Source organism: Sus scrofa, chromosome 2 (assembly GCF_000003025.6).
Source record: "Sus scrofa isolate TJ Tabasco breed Duroc chromosome 2, Sscrofa11.1, whole genome shotgun sequence".
Taxonomy (NCBI): Eukaryota; Metazoa; Chordata; class Mammalia; order Artiodactyla; family Suidae; genus Sus; species Sus scrofa.
In genome coordinates, this window is record NC_010444.4 from 24553945 (window position 1) to 24579526 (window position 25582).

General features: G+C 42.8%; 1 protein-coding gene across 2 annotated transcripts; it reads right to left on the minus strand.

Moving 5' to 3' along the window:
- Nucleotides 11503-19909, minus strand: RAG1 (recombination activating 1). 2 transcript variants are annotated; one of them, XM_021081425.1, is made up of 2 exons: nt 19786-19909; nt 11503-15346 (listed from the first exon to the last, which is right to left on the minus strand). In XM_021081425.1, the coding sequence occupies exon 2, from the start codon at nt 15330-15332 to the stop codon at nt 12201-12203; it is 3132 nt and encodes a 1043-aa protein (XP_020937084.1). In that variant the 5' UTR covers nt 15333-15346; nt 19786-19909; the 3' UTR covers nt 11503-12200.

The following is a 25582-nucleotide window of genomic DNA, read 5'->3' on the forward strand; positions in this document are numbered from 1 at the left end:
GACTTTCGGTAACAAATAATCTATAGAATAGTTGAGACAAGTTTAAACAGTAGAGAAACTAAGAGCTAAAGGAATTAAAGGAATTCTTTTGCATGATGTAGCAATTTGGTTGATGTTGCTTGATGCTGTAACTCCAACATGGCCCTTTGGTTATGCCCATGTACAGAAAAAGCTATAAGGAGATAGATAAGGAGATAGATAGGTAAGATATATAGATGATAGGTAGGTAGATAGATGGTATATAGATAATCTCCATTGATATGAAGGAAGAGGAAAGGAATCTATATCAAATTTGGAACATTTTATCAAGCTATCCACATGCCCTTTCCTCAAAGGATCCCCCAAATAATAAACCAAAACTACTTGTTTCAATTCTTTGGGAGATTTAATGAAAACTGCTGTCCAGTGTTATGAAGCTCTCTAAAACAAGGAGAGGAGTGAGAGTACACTAAGAAAGAACCATCGTATAAATCTCATGGAGAAATAATTTCCCCAATTAATATTGATTACTTACCCAAACAACAAAAGTTTAAAGAATATGATAAAGTTGATAGGTAGAATATTTTAAAGGGGGAAAAAGAAATTTCTGTGTGTTTATGAGTCCAGTTAATACATGGAGTTTGCTGCCAATTAAGGCTGTAGGATCAGTGAGCTTGCTAAGTTTCAATTAGATGCTTGCTAGAATTAAAATGAAAAGGACTGTTAATTTTGAGGCCTCATGACATTAGGTGAACTTAGATACAAATATCTTCCCTCCTGGAGTATTTTTTTTTTTGGAAAATAATTTCACTTTAGCCTAAGCAATTAAACCATAGTGTCTAAGGTACTATTGCCAAATTTGGGGGAACGATGACCATACAGAAGATGAAAATCCTGAAACAAATTTTTCTGCTAATAGTTCCATGTCTCAGATACTGAAATTAATTTATAGAAATTAAATCATATTCGCTTTGTTTCAGTAATGTTGCTTGATGAATATTTGAGTAATTTGCTATACCATTGTTTTGATTTTTTATTGTTTCTGTCACCTATATAAAATAAAATATGAAGATGTTTCCTGTTTATATTTACTTATTCCAATTATTAACATTTCTAGTTACCCAGTTACAGGCAAAATTATACTGTTTAATTTTCACAGGATCACTCTGATTTATTTTTTATCTTTTAGTAGAAAGTGGTGTAAATTGGATCTGAAATATCCTTCACAGGGTTCCCTCAAGTAGTGTATACTTTCCCTTATCTTTATTTGTCTACGGTGACCAAGAGGCTAAAAAAATAATTACCTATATTTGTTGTGTAGTAGGTGAGATCAACATACAATCTGACCAATTCAACTATAAACTCACTGGGTTCTGCATTTAAGGTCAGAGCTCATTAACACAGGTGCTGTGTGTGTGTGTGTGTGAGAGAGAGAGAGAGAGAGAGAGAGAGAGAGAGAGAGAGAGAGAGAAAGAGAAAGAGCAAGTATTTTGGTTTTACTTACCAGAAATTTGAGTAAATTAGGTTTTTGTAAGTCATCTTACCAATGAGTCCACCAGATGTGACTTAAAGATAATAAAATTTCCTTTTTACTAAGCATATACAAACTTTCAAATAAACCACATTAGACAATTACTCACTTATTCTGACAATATAATGCTTTTGCCTAAAGCATTTCTAGGACTCACTTTTTAATCACTTTCAGAGCCTATGGGACATCCCTTTGAAGATACTCAACATTTGTGCCTCTTCCTCCTTTGGGTTTGGTTTCTAGAAACGGACAAATGTTGTTCAAAGCCTAGTAAATCTCAGTATTATATTGTCACTTTAGGCCAAAAATGAAACCTGAATACAAGCTAATAAAATGGATTTTCTGATATGCCTCACAGACAGATTCTAAAGGTAAGTCCCCAAATGTGTTTACACAAGAATGATACCAATAAATAAGTATACGGCTTTCCAGGGTGACCATCTTAAGGCACTATACTCATCTACAAGTACAAATGAGTTCAATGTGTTAGAAGGGAAAGTAGAGTGAAAAAGGAGTAGTTTGTCTGGAGGGTGAAATGAAGCTTGTCAAGTTTGAGGAACTGAAAGAACATCAGTCTGGTGAGAACAGAGTAAACAAGGGGTGTGGAGAGTGGCATGAGCCTGGAGAGGTGAGCAGGGTCAGGGCTCCCAGGTTTCCATCTACGCAATAAAATCACACACAGCTTTATTTATACCATGTTGACCTGTTCCCTCCCGCTTTCTTCTGTTTTACTACGCTCATCATACTTTGTGCTCAATCTCCAAAAATGCCAAACTAATACCATTTCTGATGAACACCCCTCGTTGTTTCCTGGGTACTCAGAGCTTTGGGGCAAGCCATTCATTCTGCAGGGCAGACCTCCCCTCTTGTACTTAACAGCTCCTACCAAGAACCTAGTCCATTGGTCCATTCCTATCCACTCTTTCCATCCCAGTTCAGATGCCTACTCCCTCCAGGGATCCTTCTCTGAACCCCATCACTTCCTTGATAGCTGTAGTGCTTACAAATCTCTGCTTCTAGACTCAGAAGAAAATTACCAAATGCCTCAGTACAGTATCAGATGATTCTCCAGGCCCGCCCCTTTCCCTTTACCCTTTTGGACTTGATTCCTTATCAAAGCTGTAAGTCTTCCATCTGGAAAACCCTTTCCCCTGGTGAATAATTATTATCCTTCAAGATTTCATTCAATATTGAGGTTCTCAGTGAAGACTTCAGCCCAAGCAGAGTGAAACATTCAGCTTTGTGGCCAAACCATCTCTCTTGTCTCTGTCTTTTCACAGCATTTAGCAACTCACATAACATTTATTCACTTGCCTTCTCTGTTCGGCAGTGGGTTTTTAGAAAGCAACTTTGGGGGAGTTCACGTCGTGGCACGGTGGTTAACAAACCCAACCGGTATCCATGAGGACTCAGGTTCAATCCTTGGCCTTGCTCAGTGGGTTAAGGATCTGGTGTTGCTGTGAGCTGTTGTGTAGGTCACAGATGTGGCTCAGATCCTGCATTGCTGTGGCTGTGGTGTATGTAGACTGGCAGCCACAGCTCTGATTCAACACCTAGCCCGGGAACCTCCATGTGCAGTGGGTGTGCCCTAAAAAGACAGGACAAAAAAAAAAAAAGAAAAAAAAAAGAAAAGAAAAAGAAAGCAACTTTGTGTCCTTAATATCAAGCATGGTTTCTGTTACATTATAGCTGCTCAGGAAAATGTTTCCTGAATTAAGTTCACTGTATATGAACTGAAATGTACTCTCTGCAGTTGTCTTACTATCTTTTCAATTCTTTAATAGTGAAAGATAAGATGTGGAAACACATCCCTCGTGTTCAAAATATCTTGATCAATCAAACTATCTCATCTCACCGAACTTAAAAAACAAAAGTATGGTGAAATTCACAGAAAGAGATGAAATGAAGACTTGGGTTAAATTTATTCTCTTTTTTAGTGAAATGAGTTCACACAGGATTAAAATGCATATCATGGTAAATTTAGATAGAACAGGCAGTCTTTCTAAACCACAGTGACAAGAATTCCAAGTTATTTATATGCCACCAAATTCCATTCCAGCATAGAGCATTGCTTCTTGACTTGGAATTTCCCGTAGACGATATTACATTTTCCCAAACCTAATTCTGTCAGGAAACATCATATCAGATATATTAAGTCCATTTATTTCTAAGAGTACTAATACCTCATTCTGTCTCCAGATATTAATCCAGCAAATGCGTATTCATTTAAAACTATAATTTGTGAGAATAGGAATGAAAGGTTATCAGTAACACTCTTTTTTAAAAGGCTGGCTAGTCTATATAGGTTCTCTGACTTCCCAGTTTAAATTCCATTATCTCATTACACTTCCACTGCACCTAGTCGTTTCCTTCATAACACCTACCAGAGTGTGGAATTATGCATTTTTAGACTTACTGTGGATTCAGTGCCTACCTCTACCCAGCTCTTTGTGAGCAGAAACCATCTGTGTTGCTCACAACTGTACTTCCAGTGCCAGACATATCTTGCCTGCTCATAGAAGACCTCCTATAAATATTTGTTTAAAAAATAGGCTGGAACTGATAGGGATGGAGGAGACACAGGTAGTGGTGGAAGTCCCAGTAAAGGATCATAGATAGAGAGGGAAATCTAGGGAACGTTGGGAGATCACTGTAAGTTAATAAATTTCTCAAAAAAAGCCATCCGAGAAAATATTCATGATGTTGATGTCAGAGAGTGTTTTGCCTGTGTTTTCTTCTAGGAGTTTGATGGTGTCCCGCCGGAGGGATCAGGAGCTTGGACTTACCAGACACTACTTAGAATAGATATACAAGGAGATCCTGCTGAATAGCATTGAGAATTTTGTCTAGATACTCATGTTGCAACAGAACAAAGGGTGGGGGAAAAAATGTAATTGTAATGTATACATGTAAGGATAACCTGACCCCCTTGCTGTACAGTGGGAAAATAAAAAAATTAAAAAAAAAAAAAAAAAAGCCATCCGAACAAGGCAGGCTTGCTTGGCGAGTGGAGGTGTGAGAATTGCCTCAGGTCATGGGGGGTGGGGGTGAGGCCTGCCTTCAGATTCAGACCAAGGGCAGAAGTTTGAGGACCACCCTTCTGCTGATACCTTACCAGACACCAAGGAGGAGTTACTACTCCTAGAAAGGAAGAGGCAGCCTTTTTCAAGCCCCTCTCATCTTGGATGATTAAACTGTAGCCCACCTAATCCTCGGGGGGCAGAGCTTCCACGCCGGCCCGCTTGTGTCTCTCACAAACGCCCTATCTTAATAAATCTATTTCTTGCCTATTACTTTGTCTCTCGCTGAATTCCTGCTGAGAGGAGGCACGAAGAACTTGAACCTCAGTGTATCCAGACACCGGGTGAATGATTCTAATTTATAACTGTGGGTTCAAATCCCAATCTGGGTTTAGGCTGGGTTCGAGTTCCAGAACATGGGTTCAAGTTCCAATCTGGGTTTAGGCTGGGTTCAAGTCCTAGCACATGGGTTCGAGTCTCAATCTGTGTTCTGCCTAGGTTCAGGCTGTTAGTGCTGTCAATTTCAGAACTATTTGCAGTAGCCAAAAGATGGAAACAACCTAAATGTCCATCAACAGAGGGGTAGATAAAGATGTGGTATATTCAGTGGAATATTACTCAGCCATAAAAAAGAATGAAATAATGCCATATGCAGCAACATGGATGGACCCAGAGATTATCATATTGAGTGAAGACAGCTAGGCAAAGAAAGACAAATATATGATATCACTTATATGTGGAATCTAATAAAAAGTGATACAAAAGAATTTGTTTGTAGGAAAGAAACAGACTCAAAGATTTCGAGGTCAAACTTAGGGTTACCAAAGGGGAAAGCATAGGGGAAGAGATAAATTGTGAGAATAGAGTTGGCACATGCACACTACTATTTATAGTGTAGATAAATAACAAGGGCCTACTGTATAGTATAGGGAAGTCTGCTCAGTGATCTATGGGGGAAGAAAGAGTGGATATATGTATATGTATGGCTGATTCACTTTGCTGTACACCTAAAGCTAATACAACATCGTAAATCAACTATATCCCCAATAAATTAAAAAAAAATTTTTTATATAGGCTGAAGTACAAAGGGAGTCAAAAAAGATATAGAATTTAGCTAGGCTTTAAAGTGTAAGAAAATGCTTTATCCTCAAATGCAGGGGTAATATTCAAATACTTGGTCAAAGGGTAAAAACTTTTAATTGTCAGATGAGTAAATTCTGAGTATCTAATACATGGCATGGCGACTATAATAACAATCCCGTTCTGTCTTGCACACCTGAGATTTAAGAGAATAGCTCTTAAGTGTTCTCCACACATGCAAAGAAAAGGTAAATATGTGAGGCCCTGAATGAGCTAATTAACTTGTGGAAGTATTTTGTGGTATTTTACCATGTATGTTTATATCAAGTCATCTCTTTAAATATACATAATTTTATTTGTTAATAATACCTCAATAAACCTGGGGTGGGAGGAATAGAACAAGGCAAGGATGGTAGGATTTAAAAAAAAAAAAAAATCAATCAAAGAAGGTGCTGGAACAGTCTTTAAGGCCCCCTGCTGTGCCAAGAGTTAACTTGTTACTAGTGGATCTGAGTTCCTGGGGGATGGGGCAGGGCTGCAGGAATAGGAAGGGTACTGGTCCTTTGGGGCATGTGCTATTTATCAAATGCAAACATATTTCAGTATTTTAAAAACTGATATGGTTGCATGGAAGCAGCCAGGCTGAATCTCTGCTCTGTGCAGGAGGGAGCTGGGATGTCTCCAGCAAAGGTGGCGCTAAGTTTCTTGAAACTTCATGGATGATGTGGTGACAGACTAGTGTGAAAATAAGATGGACAGAGATAGAGGGTAAATTGTGAAGATGTGCTTCCCTGTTTTTGTTTTGGTTTTTGTCCTTTTAGGGCCTCACCCCCAGGCATATGGAAGTTCCCAGGCTAGGGATTGAATTAGAGCTATAGCTTCCAGCCTATGCCACAGCCACGGCAATGTGGGCTCTGAGCAGCATATGCAACCTACACTGCATCTCATAGCAACGCTGGATCCTTAACCCACCGAGCAAGGCCAGGGATTGAACCTACGTTATTACAGATAGCAGTCGGGTTCCTTACCACTGAGCCATGACGGGAACTCCTGGTTCCCTGTTTTTTGGCTGAGATAAGCTTCAGTGACCTCATGTATAACATAAAGAAAATGATGGGACAGATTCCAAAAGGCTCAAATGAGAAAATCTCATATGCAAAATGCTTACCTCCCTTACTGGTAGCTATTACTACTGTTATTGCTGCTGTCGTTGTTGTCATCACCAGGAAGAGCACTGATCAAAGAACCTGAGCTCTAGCTCACTTCTGCCATTACCTGTGTGGTCCTGGACACATCACCCGCTCCAATCAAAATGTTAAGTATATGAATGTGTGAATTTTCTGGGGAACAGGGTCATATTTTTATTAGAGTCTCAAAGGAGTTTAAACACTACTCATTCTCAAATCCTACATTTACCTAAACCATCTGGAACCAAATTGTCTCTTCCTGCATGAATATAAATTATACTATTCTGTTGCCTTTTATTATAAGATCACCAAATTATTTTGTATTTCCCTCATGAAAAAAACATTACTTCATTTTTTAAATATTGCAGTCAATATCATTATTTGAATATAAATCACAATACCTACTATTTCCAAATTTAAAATTTTTATTTCAAATACTTAAACATAAAACTGTTACCAATGACCATAATACTAATAAAGAGAAATACAAAAATATAAAAATAAGTATTGAGACACATATTTCAATGTAAAAATATCTGACATGGAAATACAGATCCCTTTCATCAAATCATCAAATTAAATCTTTGCATCCTAGTACCTGAACTTTTCTGAAACCAAATAAAAAAGTAAAGAATAGAAAAAGAAGAGGAAGACCCTTCGGAGCCATTAAACAAACTTTACAATTATTTGTATGGAAATAAAGTGAACTGCAATTCCACAAAAAGAAAAATCTCACCAAACATGATTGAGGTATATTTATGTAGATTAACATAGTTAAATGAAAAAGTTAAAATAGGGACAAAATAGCCACTCTTGTTTAAAAATCTCTTAACATTGAAAGAACAGACCACCTCTCATACCATAACCGAAGACACAGACATATCTGCAATCGAAAATCACTTGTCTCTAAATGGCGATTCATTCTCGCAACCACTTCTGGTGCTGACAAATCCTGCCTCTTAGCTGTGTGTAATTTGAATTCTGTTTGATCACACAAGCTCAACCAAAAAAATCTTTATCTTCATATATATTTTGTGAAAACAAATTGAGGCCAAACTAAATTTCAGTTCACCTGGAAGGAAAAGACATCTTTTCCTCCTGCTCTTGCTTCTCAGTACATATTTATTAATCCCCAAGTGCTTTTTGACCTCATACCAACCATTCATCAATTTTCATCAGCCATTATCACTGGTCCCTGCAGTGCACCTCAGTGGGTTAGCAAGCAAACTTGCAGAATTAGGTTTCATGGGAGAAAAATGCATGGCACTTCTCAAGTCCCAGTCTATATTTAAAAAAAAAAAAAAAAAAAAAAAAAAAAAAGTTCCATTCAGTGTGGTAAATTTCCCTAGAGTACATGGTTGCATTTACAATGGGCATTGCCAACATAAAACAAAACTTGAATGTAAAACCAGGGCTAGATATTACAATCACAACATTGAGGGCAAAAACAACCATAGGCAACATTTCTACATATTGAAATTCCCGCAGCCAGATGTTCCTGCTGGTTTATCAAAATGTGATCTGATTAAGGGATTATTGGGAGGGTTGTGCTATAATCATGCTGTTAGTCACATGCATTCAAAATAGTTCCTGCAATGCTAGAAAAGTTGGATTTAATATTGGAAAGTATTTACATTACCACCAATTGAGTAACAGAGTGGATATGGGGGAAAAAAATCTACAAACCAACGCCAACATGCTTCAGGGAGTAGGATGATTACACGAATGTAGCTGTTTATTAGTGCAGAGACATGCTGTAAGGATTAAAGGGGATGAAGGAAAGGGGTGGCTTGGAAGCCCATAAGTTTACAAAATACAAAATGTTTTCAAGAAAAAATAAAATTAAAATATGTATATCTTTTTGACAACTAAATTACAAATGCCTTTGAAATTTATATAGTCTATATAGAAAAAGCAAGAAAAACTGCTGTATATTTTAAACGGAAAATACCAGGTTCAATCCCTGTAAAAGCACCAAATGCATACCCTTTAGGATATCACTGATGCACATTTGACAACTAAATTACAAAGCTCTTTGATATACTATGTATGAAGAGTGGCAATTATGGCCAATAAAATCAAAGGAAGGAAAAAACTAATTAACACTAACATATCATTATGACTCACTAGCATATAAAATCCCATGCCTTCTCTAAATTGCCAGAAATTGGCAATTCCCAAATTCCTAAGGATACAGACAATAGTTTCTAAAAACTGGAGCTACCAGAGGTTTGGGGGTCTCTTGGGAACTTCAGCAATTCTTTCTTCTATCAAAAGGCCCAAAGCACACCAATGACCTCAAAGCCCACCCATCCCTGCCCCCAAGAAATGTAATCCCAAGATTACGAACTGTAGTGATGAATTGTGGATCCCAAACCATTTATGTTACTACCTTGTTTAGGGAGATGGGAGTAAGATGGTGGAATAGAAGGACTGGAGCCCAACTTCTCTCCTAAAAACAACAAAATTCACAACTAAAGGCTGAACGATCTTCAACCAAATGGGCCAGAAACCTTAAATAAGATATCCTATTTCAGAAGACAAAGAGGAGGCCACATCAAGAGGTAGAAGGGGCGGTTTCGCGATATAAACAACACAATACCTCCAGGTGGGAAGACCCACAGACTGGAAACTAACTGGTTCACAGAGACTCACCTACAGGAGTGAGCGTTCTGAGCCCCACATCAAACTCTCACGTGTGGGGATCTGGCACTGGGAGAAAGAGCCCCCGGAGCATCTGGCATTGAAGGCCAGTGGGGCTTCTGCGCAGGAGCTCCACAGGACTGGGGGAAATGGAGACCCCATTCTTAAAAGGCGCACACAGACGTTCACCTGCACTGGGTCCCAGGGCAAAGCAAAGTCTCCACTGGAACCTGGGTCAGACCTGACTGCAGTTCTTGGAGGACATCCTGGGAAAACAGGGGTGAATGTGGCTTGTTGTGGGGAAGGACATTGGAAGCAAAGCTCTCGGGAATATTCAGCAGCCTGCCTTTCTCTGGACGTGGCCATTTTGGGAAAACCTGGCCCCACCCATCAGTCGGCACTGAGAAGCCCCAGGGCAAACAACCACCCAGGTGGGATCACACAGCCCCGCCCCGCAGTAAACAGGCTGCCTAAAGACCCCTCAGGCACACAACCGCCTCTAATCCCTTCCAGAGACAAAGCCCCACCCACCAGAGGGATTAGAATCGGCTCCACCTACCAGTGGGCAGGCATCAGCCCCTCCCATCAGGAAGCCTACAGCAAACCCCTATACCCACTTCAGCCACAAGGGGGGCAGACACCAGAAGTAAGAGAGGCTACAGCTCTATTATCCGTAAAAAGGTCACCACGCCAAAAACCTATAAAAATGAAAAGACAGAACTATAATTCAGATGAGGGAGAAAGGAAAAACCCCAGAAAATCAGCTAATCGGTGAGGAGGTTCTCAGCCTCCAGGAAAAAGACTTTAGACCTGATGCTGAAGATGATGCAGGACATTGGAAATAAACTGGAGGCAAAGATGGATAACTTACAGAAAACACTGAGCAAAGAGATACAAGATATAAAACTTAAACAAGAAGGGGTATGAAATACCTTGTTTAAAAAAAAAAAAGTTACCTTTTGTGGAAGAAACAACATGAAATTTGGAGACAAAAGGCCTGAGCTCAAATTCCAGATCAGGTATTTACTATCCTTGTAACTTGGGCAAATCATTGAACCCTCCACCAAATGGGAATCATAATAATGGCTACCCCACAGGGTGGTAATGAGGGAAAAACAAGGAAAAATGAATGTGGAAATATTCTAAAAATGGAAGGAAAAAAAAAAAAAAACCTCTGCAAATGTTAACTTCCACTGTAAGCAGTTTCCATCTAAACTTAGCAGGTGAGAAAAGTACAAAGATATCCTGCTTTCAAAAATAACTGAATACACTGAAAGTAAACCGATCATAATTTAAAAAATAAATAACATAATGCAGAAAGCAAGCCTTCATGAAAACCAGATTTAGCAAAACTGACCCAGGATTCATATGGAAAAAACCTGGCAGAAATTTTCAGCAAGACATTAATTCTGCTTTTATACAATGAGAAAACCCAGATTTTAAAAGTCTCTGTGGCTTTGAGATTGTAGGGGGAAAACATTGGAGAATCTAAATTAATTAAAAGTAAAAATAAAAATCATCCTTGGCTACTGATAGCTAAATAAACACACACTATTGCAAGATTTAATAACTAACTGCAGCTAACAGTTTTCTTCTTCCAACGTTATTATTGAAAAACCTAGGGAGTTCCCATTGTGGCGAAGTGGAAAACGAATCTGACTAGGAACCATGAGGTTTTGGGTTCGATCCCTGGCCTCGCTCAGTGGGTTAAGGATCTAGTGTTGCCATGAGCTGTGGTATAGGTCGCAGACACGGCTCGGATCTGGCATTGCTGTGGCTCTGGTGTAGGCCGGCAGCAATAGCTCCAAATGCATCCCTAGCCTGGGAACCTCCATATGCTGCGGGTGCGGACCTAAAAAGACAAAAAACCAAAAACAACAAAAAAAGAAAAACCTATGGTAGCAGATGATCTTCTAAACTCAAGGTTACAATTCTGACATCGTTTAAACTCAGAAAATGACTTATTTTCCAAAAATATTCTACATAAGTGTACCAAATGGGAGCATTTTGAAAGGTCATTGTCGCATAGTGTAAGATATTATTAGTAGAGAAATCTGAGAAGTCTTTTTCTTTTTCTTTTGTGGCCACTCCATGGCCCATGGCGTTCCCGGACCAGGGATCAGATTCGAGCCACAGTTGTGACCTTAGCTACAGCTGCAGCAACGCTGGATCCTTAACCCACCATGCCAGGCTGGGGCTGGAACCTGTGTCCCAGCACTCCCAAGATGCCACATTGTGCCACAGCGGGAATTCTTGAAAACCTTTTTTAAATCTTGTAAAAAAATAAGCCAAAATATGTGAAATTTATAAAATAAAAAATTCTGCAAAAGTGATATGAAAAACACCTCTCAGTATAAACTAGAATAACTTGGGCAGGGGGAATGGAAACCACAAGTCAAATTCCTTTTCTGGCTTCACTGGCTGTCCTTTGACAACCTTGGCTTTGACTTTGGCATCACTCAATCCTCTCCACATACATCTTTGTTCACCTCTGGTCCCCTGCAGTTACCCCTGTTCTCAGCTATGGAGCTTTCAAATAACTGGTTTCTCCTGTTGCTTTTCTGAACTCCCTAAACAGCTCAAGCAATCGGCTTACCAGTTACCTATTCCTGACATGGGTTCACCATCTCTGGCCTCATCAACCTACCACCATTTGGGTGGTGAAGCCCCACACCCAGGAGTTAAGGGTGCCAGGAGAAGCTCTCCATGCAACCCAGAGAAAACCCATTTGCAAAACCAATGCCTAGGCAGCTTCCCTGCTTAAAATTCCATCAAATCTTGAGATTCTGGAGAGTTCTCTAGGTCTAATGTGTCCCCTGAACTTCTCTGCAAGTTTATGGTAAACCCTGAGTTTTTAAATGCTTTATGAGCATTCATAAACTTCTGCAGGTATTTGGAGGTGTACAACCAGTGATGTTTCAAAACATCTTCCATTTCATAGTACTTGGACTGCCTGGCATTCATTTTTCGGAAGCGCCTGAACAGCTTGTTCCCAGACTCATTTCCCTCGCTAGCCCATGCCCCAATGGAGCCGTCCCTCTCGATAATTTCCGGGACGTGGGCCAGTGTCTTGTGAAAATAATTGGTGATTTTGCCCTCATATCTGTACTTGAACTTGGTGGAGAGGAGCTCAGCAAAACGCTGCGAATTGAAACTATACTGGCAGAGGGATTCCGGGCACTCTTTAGCAGGGCATGACGATCGCCAGACGGGTTTCATCTTCAGGTAAAGGTCCATCAGTTCCCTCAGAGCTTCATGCCTCTCCTCGGAGGGAATTAACTCACAGACTGCTTCCACAGTCTCTTTGGTCATGAGCTTCCTGGCAAAGTTGCCATTCATCCTCATGATGGGCTTCAGATTCATCTTCTTGCGGAGGTGCTTGTCCAAGGTCGCCTGCCATCTCTTCCTTTCCTCCTTGGAGGCATGGGGGTTCTTATACGCCTCCCCTATCTCGAGCTGGAAAATCTTGTAGAACTCGGCTGCATTGCCAATGTCACAGTGGAGGGCATCTATGGAAGGCACCGTCTCAATGAAGGGTTTGGCCGAGACCCCTTTCACCCGGTCCCGAAGTTCATCCACCGTCTCATGGTATGGGTTGGAACGCCAGACCTCATAGCGCTCCAAATTCTCCGCGTGGCTTCTGGTTATGGAGTGGAAGACCAGATTTTGAGAGGCTTCCAGGCGGGTGGCATCACAGAGAGTACAGATGTAGACAGAGCCAGAAGCCTCAAGGCCTTCCACTTCCCGGACCAGTTTCTCATCATATCCGGTGCCCCTGAAGATGAACTTGAAAGTCCGGAGGATGCCTCCCATCTCCAGCATTAGCTGGCTGCTCTTCATGGCCTCCCTCTCGGCAATGAGAGGGCTCAGGATGGCCGTCAGGGTCTCATGGTCGGATTCGTCGGCCAGCATGAGGCACAAGGGCTTGCAGCATAGTTCAGAGTTAGGCTTGGCTTCCTCAAACACCTTCACGTTCTGTGACCCGTGTGCGATGGTGATTTTCATGACTGTGAAGGAAAACCGAACGGCCTTTTCCGGCACGACCGGCCCACTGCCGTGCTTCTCACTCACGTCTCCCATCCCATCACAAGACTCCTTCACCACCACAGTGAAGGGGCCATTCAGGTAGTCGTCAAGGTCTTGGGCTCTCATACCCTCCAGGATGTCTTCTTCCATGTCCATGAGAGCGGACACCAGAGCCGAGTCATAGCGGAAGCGCTTGGCAATGGTGTCCACTGGGTAATCGTCCACAGAGGAGGAGAGTCCAGACAGCCCATCAATAATGCCCACGTCCGTGCTGGAAGACACATTCTTCAGAGGTGGCTGCCACTCGAAGGGGTGGTAGCCGGGCAGAAGGACCTTCTCCGCATTCCGAAGGGCATGCAAAGGCTGGAAAATCTGCCTGCCCGTGATGGCCTTCACAGTCCTGTACATCTTGTGGTACTGGCTGCAGCTGAGGAAGGTGTTGACGCGGATGGCCAAGCAAACAGCAGGCTGCAGGCCGGAACCCTGGCCTCGCATGATGGCCTCCAGCTCGTCAGCTTGTCTGTGCTCATTCCTCGCCCTCAGCACTAGCAGGAACAAGGTCAGGCACACTGACTTCACGTCGCCACCTTCTTCTTTGTCGGCGAAGGCCTTGACTTGCAGCTTGAGCTCCCTCAGACGGTGTTTCTGAGCCCTCCGCGTCAGGGACAGGAGATGCTGGCGGGGCCGGCCCCCTTTATTAATATGCACAAATGTCTCCTTCGACTCCTTGTGGCTTGAGATATGGTGATTATATTTTTCCAAGCTGATCTCCTCGTTGCACTCCTTTGCTGGGCATTTCACCATCAGGGTATTCAAGATGCTCAGAAAAGACTTCACTGGACTCTCCAGGTCAGTAGGGAAACAGGGATAGTGGCAAGAGGGACAACTGCTGCCCATGACTTTGAGGCACCTGAGAATGCAGATCCTGCAAAACACGTGCTTGCAGCTGGTCTCCACCGGGTCGGCCAGGATGTGTTCACAAATCTGGCAGGAGATAGATTTCACAAAGTGCGCCGGGAAGTCCACTGCCAGGAGCTTGGGGCTAAGATGTATCTGACCGCAGTTGGCGATCTTCTTCATCAGTTCCTTGCTGCTGATCCTGGCCTGAGCTCTCCTCTTGCGCTGACGGGCTTGTCTCGCTCGGTCAATCACAGTTTTGAGTTTTTTGCTGAGCTGCATGTTTGGCTGCTGACTCTTCCTCTTGAGTCCCCGACGTGCAATGTGGCAGATGTCACAGTTTAGGGTGTGGGGGTGCCACTCCATGGTTGCATTCCTTGGGGAGTAAACCTCACATGGGGTGCTGCTAAACTTCCTGTGCATGAAGCTCCAGCAGTTATGGCAGAACTCAGTGGGGTGGATCGAGTCAACATCTGCCTTCACATCGATCCGGAAAACTTTGGCAATGAGGTCTGGCCAGGACGTGGCCCTCTTTTCCTTCTTCCGTAAAAGGACTTGGGTTTTACCATCCACAGGCCCGTGGACTGGATACCTTCTCTTGTGCCCAGTGGTGTTGAAAGAATTCCCACAGATGCGGCAGAGACGTCTCAGGTTGGCTTGGTGGATGGCTTTGTCTCTTGCTTTCCCATCTTCGTGGGATTCCTTTAAAAACTTTGGATGGGGCTTGAATGCTGGTTGAGGCAGGGCTGACTTCTGACCACCAGGCTTGTCCAGGACTGCTGGAGATTGCTCCAGCGAGGGTTTCCCCTCGGAGGAATCCTGCTTTTCCGTTTGAGCCTTTTCAGGTGCCTTTTCAAAGGATCTCACCCTGAATAGCTTAAACTTCCATTCTGAAAATTTAATGTGGGGGTGCTGGATTTCATCTGGGGCGGAACTGAGTCCCAGAGTGGGTGGCAAAGAGACAGCCATGCTGGCTGAGGTACCTGGGAGCAATAAGGACAAGTCAGGTTAGGAAAAAAAATGTAAATAACCCACTGATGCAACTTGGAAGGAATACCAATTAGTACATTCAATTATTCATTTATTTTTTATTTTATTTTATTATTTATTTTATTTTTTTGTCTTTTTTGCCTTTTTCCAGAACCAGCACACAGAGGTTCCCAGGCTAGGGGAGCTGCAGCCGCCGGCCTACGCCAGAGCCACAACCGCTTGGGACCTGAGCCGCATCTGCGACCTACACCACAGATCATGGCAATACCGGATCCTTAACCCACTGAGTAAAGGCAGGGATCGAACCCACAACCTCATGGTTCCTAGTTGGATTCATTAACCACTGCGCCACAATGGGAACGCCTATTCATTTATTAAAGCATTCAGAAAGTTAATTGTTTGGCTTCCTATGTTAATATACTATGTTAGGGCTGATCATATACAGAAAACAGAGTCATTTCCTGTTCTTTCAGTGGCATTGTCCATTTACATGTTTCTGCGTTCACGCATCATCACCATGGTCTATTTTACATATATGTGTCCAATCATTTCTTTTATAAAAATTATTCTTTTTTATTGAGATATAGTTGATGTACAATATTATCTATGTACGATATTATTTCCTTTCCACCAAAACCTGGACATTTTTTAGGACGGAATCTTTGAGTGATTTATCTCTGTCTCCCCCAAGCTTTCTAGCACACATTAGATGCTCAATAGTTATCTGCTGAATAAATGCAAGGAAAAACTGGTTACTAAAACCAAAGAAAAGTCATATTTTCCGCGCTGTATCAGTCTCATTGCACTAGCTGGACAATGTATTTCCAGCTTTTTAAAGCAGTCTGCCAGGAGGTTGGTTGTTTATTTCTCTGAAACGGGACATAAAGGGATGATAAAGCTACAAATCCAAAGAAACTAATTACTCGCTACTTGAAAGGATGAAGTGAATTTTGAGCTTTATGAATGCACACTAATAACAAGTATCATGGATAGTAATTATGCTTACAATTTTAATTAGTGAACGCTGCTGTAAATTATAAGGCTGTGTCTCCATTAGGAACAAAACCCACAGAACTCTCTAAACCTGCAACAAACCACAGTGTGCATGTACAGAGACTCCAAAGGACTTTTAAGATGAAAAATTCAAGTAGTTTCAGGTCGAATTCACACAGGCCATCCCAAAAGTCATTACTGGGCACTGGTCATTAGCTCTATCGTTTGTAATAAGAAGAGGTGGGAGTAATAATTTTCTTCTTCAAAAAAAACATTGGCCATTATATATTCCAGGAAACCCTAGCAACCTGGGTTGTGGTGTAGGCTTCAACAGAGCTGTAGAAAAAAGTTTAAAAATGCCATTTGAGTGTCTCTAGACCCAATTAGCACAATATTCTCAAAATTCCTTAGTATCAGCATGACTGGAAAAACAGCAATTGTATTTTCAAACTACAATCTAAATTTTCCATATTTTCCTGGGTTAGTGCTCTTGACCCGCCAATTATATCAAACAATGCTTCCCCTTCAATTAACTAACTAACCAAGTTGATGATATTGTTATTGTCCTGTGGTATGGAGACTAATCCTCTGATGAACACACTTTGCCCAGGGGTGGGATTTGGGGGAGGGGAAAGGAAAGCCACAAGGGTGATCCTGACTGCTGCTAACAAAGCTTCCTGTTAGGTCATCCCTTTCAACCACAGAAGTTTGTTCCATCTTGCATGCATGATGCTTCAGAGATTCATGTTTTTCATAAAGACGAAAAGCCAATTTCCAAGTCTTGGTTGAAAAGGAAATCCTGTTACACTGTTCTATATGCAGGACTGTGTGAGAACTAAACAGTTCCAAACCATTTCAAAGGCCTCATTAACCTCAAAAGTATTTCAACTGCAGTCAGACCAACGCCTCAAAGTTGCTTATAGTTCAGTTATGTTCCTACATTCAGGATCAGCGGCAAGGATGTCACTTCTGTCCCACTGGTTTGAACTTATTTCCATGTGTTTTGTTTCTTTAGCCCTTCCTTTCCCTGTGTCTGGGCCAAGGATTGAACCGACATCACAGCAGTGACCTGAGCCACAACAGAGACAATGCTGGGTCCTTAACCCATTGAGCTACCAGGGAACTCTTTCCCTGCCTTTTCTAATGCACTAGTTCTCTGGAATTCCGAGACGATATTTTGAGTTCTTATGAATAATTGCATGGTCATCTGTAGAGCTAATCAAGTGAAATATTGAACTTTCACAATGAGTAAGTCAACCTCAAGGCATACTGGAAGGATCCCTAGAACTGCCTCCTCTCCCTACCCAATCCTCTCCTGACTCCCAGTGGCCTGAAATGTTGCATCAAAATCTGCCTAAACTATATCTGTGTAAATACTACCATGGAAAGAGTACCATCACCATGCAGTTACTAGCGTTGACATCCAAATCAAATTTATTTATTAGATTGCTTTTCTACTCAACTGCTTTATATTTATATTTAATTTTTGTGATCTATTCACTTTAGGGGAAAAAAATGTTTTAAAGCCTAGGTTTCTATGTACCAAGGTCACTTTTCTATAGTTTCCCCCCAGAAAAATTTAAGATTTGGCTAAGTTAACGGCAGAAATTGGCAGAACAATATAAATCAACTATAATAAAAAAAATTTTTAATTGGCTAAGCTGCAAATCTGACTACCATTCTTAGCTTATCTTTCTCTTCTGGTAAACACGCAGAAAGGGGACTAAAAGAGGGACCTGTTGACAGCACATAAAGTTAGGATTATGGGTTATCTTGTAGTCATTTTCGTTCTTTCTTTCTTTTTTTTTTTTTTTTTTTTTTTTTTTGACACTCAGGAATTTTGTGAATGCTTGATTTCCTCTCTTCTAACAGAAGGTTTCAGCAGTGGACCAGACTCTACAAGGCAGGGTGGTTGCTGCTGGCTCAGCTGTTCCCATCGGGCTCTGCCCTCTGAGTATTGCCATCACTTGCCATCACAGCAACCAGGGGCCTTCTCTCTAAGGGCACGGATTCATTTTGACAAGTCAGGCAGGGTCAGAAGCTGTTATTTGTGTTAGTGAATCATCAGTAACCTCAGGGGGCAGAGTTACAGCAGCCCCTCCTCCACCTCCCTGCCAAGCTCCCCCGACACACACACCTTACACACACCTCCGAGCTGGCCCTTGGTCAGTCATCTCTCCTCTTAACATATTCCACTTGGTCCACACACAAAGTTCGAGTGACTGCGGTGTGCCCAGGTGTGATCCTTTATTGTCACACCTGTCCCACTTAATCCCTCATTCATTCACTCCGCAAATATTATTGTCTACTCTTTGCCAAACACCATCATCAAAAAACGATAGTATCAAAAGCCTTTTATAAGTCTCAGGCATCTACAAGATGACCTGAAGATTCTTACGCTTCCTCCAGGCAACTTCTTGCTTGAAGCACTTCAGCCCCTGGTCAGGAACCCTGTTCAAGAACATAACTTCTGTGTAGGGCTCTACCGTGGCAGTTCTCAAAATTGCTCTGTATCAGAATCACTAGGGAACTTGGGTTTAAAAAAATAAGGCAGATCGTCAGGTCCCAGAGAATCTGATTCAATTTATCTGGGGTGGAGTCCAGAGATCATATTTTTTTTTTTTTTTTTGTCTTTTGTCGTTGTTGTTGTTGTTGTTGTTGCTATTTCTTGGGCCGCTCCCGCGGCATATGGAGGTTCCCAGGCTAGGGGTCGAATCGGAGCTGTAGCCACCGGCCTACGCCAGAGCCACAGCAACGCGGGATCCGAGCCACGTCTGCAACCTACACCACAGCTCACGGCAACGCCGGATCGTTAACCCACTGAGCAAGGGCAGGGACCGAACCCGCAACCTCATGGTTCCTAGTCGGATTCGTTAACCACTGCGCCACGACGGGAACTCCAGAGATCATATTTTTTAACAAGCATTTCAATGATCCTGCTGTATTTCAGTGGCCCACAGGTCACACACTGAGAAATACTGGTCTCCTGGTCCTATATAATTCAGGAAATTCCTGGCACTCCCTGGCAAATACCTGGGCAAGTACATTTCCTCCCGCCCTGGAATTTGTTTGCTCCTGATTACTCTTATTACCTGGACCAGCACAATATTTTTTTCAAGAGTCTCACACCTTTCCTTCTGCTGATTTGCTTTACACATCCACTCAAGAAGCACTCCTTAAACACTTCCTCTGCCTGCAGCATTTATTTACAGTAATTCAGATATTTTCCGTCTTCTCTTTGAACGTACAGTGTCTTCCTCAACTTGGTTTCTGGTTCCTTTCCTATTTTCGTACATTAGCAAGAAAAGTCAAATGTACGCCAGCGTCCCTTGCTCCCTCCTCTCATTCCCCGCAAGGAACAAAGCCCAAGTACTTCTAATGAGAAACATAAAAATGTCATAAATATTGTGACTCAAGGCATGAAAAGGATGAGTGTTACCTTGCTCAGCAGGCTGCCTGGGCAAAGTGTTAGGATGTCTGCACTTCGGTTGATATTACTCGCTACCAAAGAGAAGGCAAAATGTGCTCTCCCATCCCTCAGAGCAGATGGCTGCTTTATTTATCAGCCTCCCCTGTCCTTCCCGGTCCCCCCACCACCCCAGAGGGCTAACCACCAGTGATGGCAGCCAATCACCAGCCAGGAGCCCCCAGCTCCAGCTGGCACCTGGCTCTTCAGGAAGCTTAACTGGGGGATCTGAAGACCCACACATGGGTGTGTGCTGGAGCACTGCCAAAGCTGCCAGTTCGCTCCCCAAGGCTGTTGGGTTGGAGATGATCTTGTCAACATAAGCTCGGGCTTGTGCTAAGCTCCCGCAGCTCTGTGCCTTAGTTTCCCCACCTGCAAGCTGGAAATCTGAAGAGTCATTTCTGAGAGTCAATGAGGTTATAGTGAGACTTGTTATAGGAGAAGACTTGGGACAGTGTTTACCTTTAGCAGATACTCATCAAATGCTAACTATCTGAGCACTTTTTATTATAATTTTGAAATGGTAACCAAACCACCCGCAGAATTCTCCTCCCTGGTCAGTTCTCAGTCAGGGAATTCTGTGCTCCCTGCAACAACACCATGTTTACATTACTGGAGTTCTTTTCTTTTCCTTTCCTTTCCTTGCTTTTCCATTCCTTTCTTTTCTTTTCAGGGCTGCACCTGCGGCATATGGAAGTTCCTGGGTTAGGGGTGGAATTGGAGTTGCATCTGCCAGCCTGCACCACAGCCACACCAGATCCACTTGCATCCGCAACCTACACCACAGCTCACGGCAATGACGGATCCTTAACCCACTGATCGAGACCAAGGATTGAACCCGAATCCTCACAGACCCTGTGCTGGGTTCTTAACCTACTGAGCCACAACAGGAGCTCCTAGAGTTTTGAACTCAATAGACCAGGATTTAAACCTTGCCTTGGGTCTTGGATACGTGACTTACACTTTATGAGCTGTAATCTCCTCATCGACAGCCTAGGCTGGATCATATTAGCCCCTAGTTATCCAGAGCAATAGGCAGTGTCTAAGTGCTTTACCTATTACTTTGGATATTCACGTATCACAATTTTGTGCATTTGATATTATCTTCTCTAAAGAGAGACAACAGAGGTTTAGAGCAATGGAGAAACTTACCTAAGGATACATGCCCCTAAACAGTGAAGTGGGATTCAGAGTACATGTCCTTAACCACTTCACTATTCTGTAAAAGGAGAATACTGGAAGCCCTTTGCAGCAATCGTGTGAGGGTGACTCAAAAATGAATTTCAGTAGACCTACCACGGTCTCTGTTTCAAATCCCCTTTATAATTCTTAGATCATCTTATCCCCCAAAGTACCTCTGGGTGCAGCTAATGTGTGAGAGGTTGCCTCACTCTCATGTCAGCTTCAGCAAAAAATGGTCAAAGAGGCAGGGGCAAGGATTTCTCTGGGCTGTGCTGCCCTCTTCAGACATGCCCCCCCCATTTTGTACTTAACCGCACAGCAGTCCTGGGGACACAGCTTCCGCTCACTAAGACAAAGACTGGGCAGAAGCCACTGTAATAACACTGGGAGAGATGGCCTGTGGCTTCTAGGAGCTGTGTGTTCATACCCAAGGTTCACATGACATTGTGGGGCTGGGCAGGCAGAAGCTGAGAATTTCCTGAAGACAGAGCCTATGTTCAAATCAGCAGGAAGCAGGGCCTCCAGGATGTGGCTTTATGGTCTTGACGGCCTCTCTTACGAGAGGGTCGAGTGGAGGAGTTCCCACTGTGGCGCAGGGGAAGTGAATCCAACTAGTATCCATGAGGATGCGGGGTTTGATCCCTGGCCTCATTCAGTAGGTCAGGGATCCAGCATTGCTGTGAGCTATGGTGTGGGTCACAGACGCAGCTTGGATCCCGCATGGCTGTGGCTGCAGTGTAGGCCTCTGGCCTGGGAACTTCCATATGCCATGGGTTTGGCCCTAAAAAGCAAAACAAACAAAAAAACACAAAAAGTCCGATAGGGTCAAGTGGAGAGGAGTCACAACATCGTGGACGCGGGAGAAGATACCCTTCATATCCACCTTCCCATGGAAATGCTACAAAACCCTGCATCTCCACGGGACCCACAGAAAGAGAAAGGGCCAGAAGTTCTTACTTCACCTTGAAGGAAACAGGAAGTCAGTACTCTCTCACCAAAGTGGAACAAAGCAGCCAGTCCCAGCTTCCAAGGGTCAGGCTTCAGTTCCATAGACTCTGTTAGAAGTTAAGTGACACTAGAGTGACCAGCTGAATGACCTGGAACTTTCCTGAGTTTAACCCTGAAAGTCCCAGGCCAATAGGGTCAGTAGGTCACCCTTCCACGCCAAACCAGAGTGAAAAATTTTCTCTGAGCTCAGCAGTTCATAAATGGAGTCCTTTTCAACATTTCTTAGGAAAGTTAGATGTTCATAGAGATTCGTCAAAGAATATGCACCAGGGCACAGGGGACAGGAATGTGGGGATCAGACCAGATTACCCAAGGGGTGAGCTCTTTTTAATCATATTTACCAGGGATTTCTGTATTGTTTAACTTTTTATCAGTCATGTGTTCAAGATAGAAAAAAATAAGATATACAAATAAAAGTATTAATAACGAATGTAAAATGGGGCAAAATAAAAGACTGGGTGTATATGCAGAGATACTCCTCTCTTTTTTTATATGTGAAAGCCTGGATTTTTATACAGCAGATTCTTCAAGAGCAGGATTTCCAATATTTTCTTCTTCTTCCCCATTCCCAGGAACCTTCCTCCCATCCACACCAAAATGATGCTGCTGTCCCCCGTTCCCTGCTGTGAGGTGACATCTCCATTGGATCCCCAGGAAAACATGCTGAGCCGAGAATCCTTGTCTCTTTGCCTGACCCCTAAAATTCCATCCATTTTTTCTTTTTTCTGTTTTAGGGCCACACCCACGGCACACGTAAGTTCCCAGGCTAGGGGCTGAATCAGAGCTGCGGCTGCTGGCCTACACCACAGCTACAGCAACACCAGATCCTTAACCCACTGAGCAAGGCCAGGGATTGAACTGGCTTCTTGGTGGATACTAGTTGAGTTTGTTTTCCGCTGAGCCACAACAGGAACAACCTCCATCCATTATTTTTTTTTTTTCTTTTTAGGGTTGCCCCTGCAGCATATGGAGGTTCCCAGGCTAGGGATCAAATGAGAGCTACAGCTGCCGGCCTACCACCACAGCAACAGCAATGAGGGATCTGAGCCACGTCTGTGACCTACACCACAGCTCACAGCAACACCAGATTCTTAACCGACTGAGCAAGGCCAGGGATCGAACCCGAAACCTCATGGTTCCTAGTCAGATTCGTTTCTGCTGCGCCATGAGGGGAGCTCCTCCAACCCCTATTTTTTATTCGGATCTCTTTCATACGACAGACCCCACCTGGAGCAAACCTCGACTTTCATCATGAAACAGCAAAATCAGAGCTACAAAGGATCGCACATCATTCCAAGCAAATCAAAACTAAAATATGGCCGACAGACCTTGGCTAGATTTAGCAGAAGGAAAAGAATGAACAGGGCACACTAGAGTTTGGACGAATTGACGCCAGGTCCCAGCCTTGAGCAGAGCCCTCCTGCCGTGTGACCAGCTGTGGTTAATGCTAGAAGTGCCAACAAGACCAACACTGGTACTGTCCCTCTGGGCGCATGCGCCCTGCTGTCCCTCCCTTCACCTGCCTCTTCATCCAAGCCCCAGACCTTCCTTAGCAGGGTGCCGGGCACTTATTCCCCTGGGCTCCCCGTGGGCCCCTTTAAAAGGGCTTTTCAAATTCAGTTTCCTTCCAGACAGCCTGAAACTCCAGTTGCTGATATCAATCAAAATCTACTCCCGCAGCTGTGGTCTGAGTGTGTGAACACTGCATTTTGTGCTCTTATCATAATCCAGCAGATGCTGTTTACTGACACCGTGATTACATATAGAGGCATGTATCTATCTATCTCCAGCTCACAAAACTCTTGTCTTCTAAATCACCCCATCGAATGCCAGAGCTCAAAGGGAACTTAGGTTATCAGATCCAATGGATGCATCTTCTAGGTGAGAAGCAGTCCTTGAAGGGCAAAGTGTCCTGTTCAATGTCACAGCAGGGAATTCACAGCAAACATAACATTACAAATGGGTCTCTGGAGCCCCAGGACAGGAGTCTTTCCACTACACTGAAAAGGCAGCATTGTTTCTTGGTCGTGCCAATTCTTCTTGCCTCTCTTAGCCTGGAAAGGAACTGAAGGTGGCAAAAGAGTACAACCGTAACAGGTCATTGCTAGACTAGAGCCTTCAGGGCTAGTGCAAACTTGCCACTTGCCACGGCTCGGGTGGTAGGGAGCCAGTGTCCCCACAGGCTCTTTCCTCCCCTACTTCCCCAGCCTTGAAACTGCTTTCTAATTAACTCAATGTGGATTATCCCTGTTAGTAAATTTTCTAATGTGTTATTAATTGCCTTAAACGTCAGCTGCAGCTCATTCCCCGCAAATTCCGGAGTGCCTTGGCGGGCTTGCTATGTTAGCAAGGCTGTTTTCTAAACAACTAGTGCCATCATGTGGGCAGAAAAAGTCTATATAATTGAGCTATCAGAGAAAAAAATCAAAGTCTCAAGAAGTCCATAAACTAGTTCAGGAGGCAACAAGTTTGGTTCTCTTCTCTCCTTCCTTTATTCCAACTTCTATCCCCCCCTGCCCATCCCGCCACCATCTCCACGCCTGTAGGAATCCCCCATGAGCCCTACAGACCAAGAAACAATATCAAAAGCTGAGATAGTCAAAGTAACCTGCTCGAGACCCCAAACCTAGTTTAGTCTTCCACTAAAGTCAAAGGTCTAACATGGAACTCATTCTTTTGCTACTGCTAACTGGCCCCAGAAAATATGTAATAAATGCTTTCTCCACATTCTTCCAACAAGTGAAGATTCGAGGACTATGTCTTCATGAGCGAGCATGAGGAATGAGGAGTGATGTCCAATGTTTAGGATCTACTAGGCATCCTTTCTAAATTGGAGGCATCTTCAAACCCAGATATTACAAAGGCGTTTCTTCCCTCCTTGTCTCATTCATCAGTATAAGATCTAATAATGAGCTCAAACATCCATGTAGGATGAATTTTTTCTAAATGGCTCAGGGTAAGAATTCAAGTTTGAGGAATGGGCTTTCTCAAGCCTAAATATAATAGCCTGAAACAACTAATTGCTGGAAAGCAGCAGGTATCTTTACAAAAAGCCAAACCGGGCACCTGTCCAAGGCTCTACAGTCTGGGAGCTCCTAACATTTCATCGTTGTTTTTGGAGGGTGAGAAAGGAATACTTGTAAACAAGGGGTATTCACCTGTAATTTAATTTAGTTTAATGGTGTTTCTATTTATACTTACTATGTGGCTTAATTTTCTATCTAATGAGAACAACTGCTACGTTTTTAATAAATTTTAATTTACAGCTCTATTCCTATTCATCTTAATGAAGAGTGAGTCTGAAAAGACATGGGTAGAATCAACTAATTATTTCTGTGCAAAAAAAAAAAAACTGCCTTTTAATTGTTTATAACATGTTTCTTCCCCCCCCATCAAAAAAGTTTTAAGATTTACTCTGTGATTTAAATGTATATCTTGTTATAAATTTTTTCCTAGGACATTCTTCCCTCTCAAAAAAGACTATGATTTCCAAATGCAGATAAAAGCTCTATTTACTATTATCATTCTAGAAGAGAGAAAAGTCTGTATCTTTATTTCAACATTGGAAAATGTCCACTAG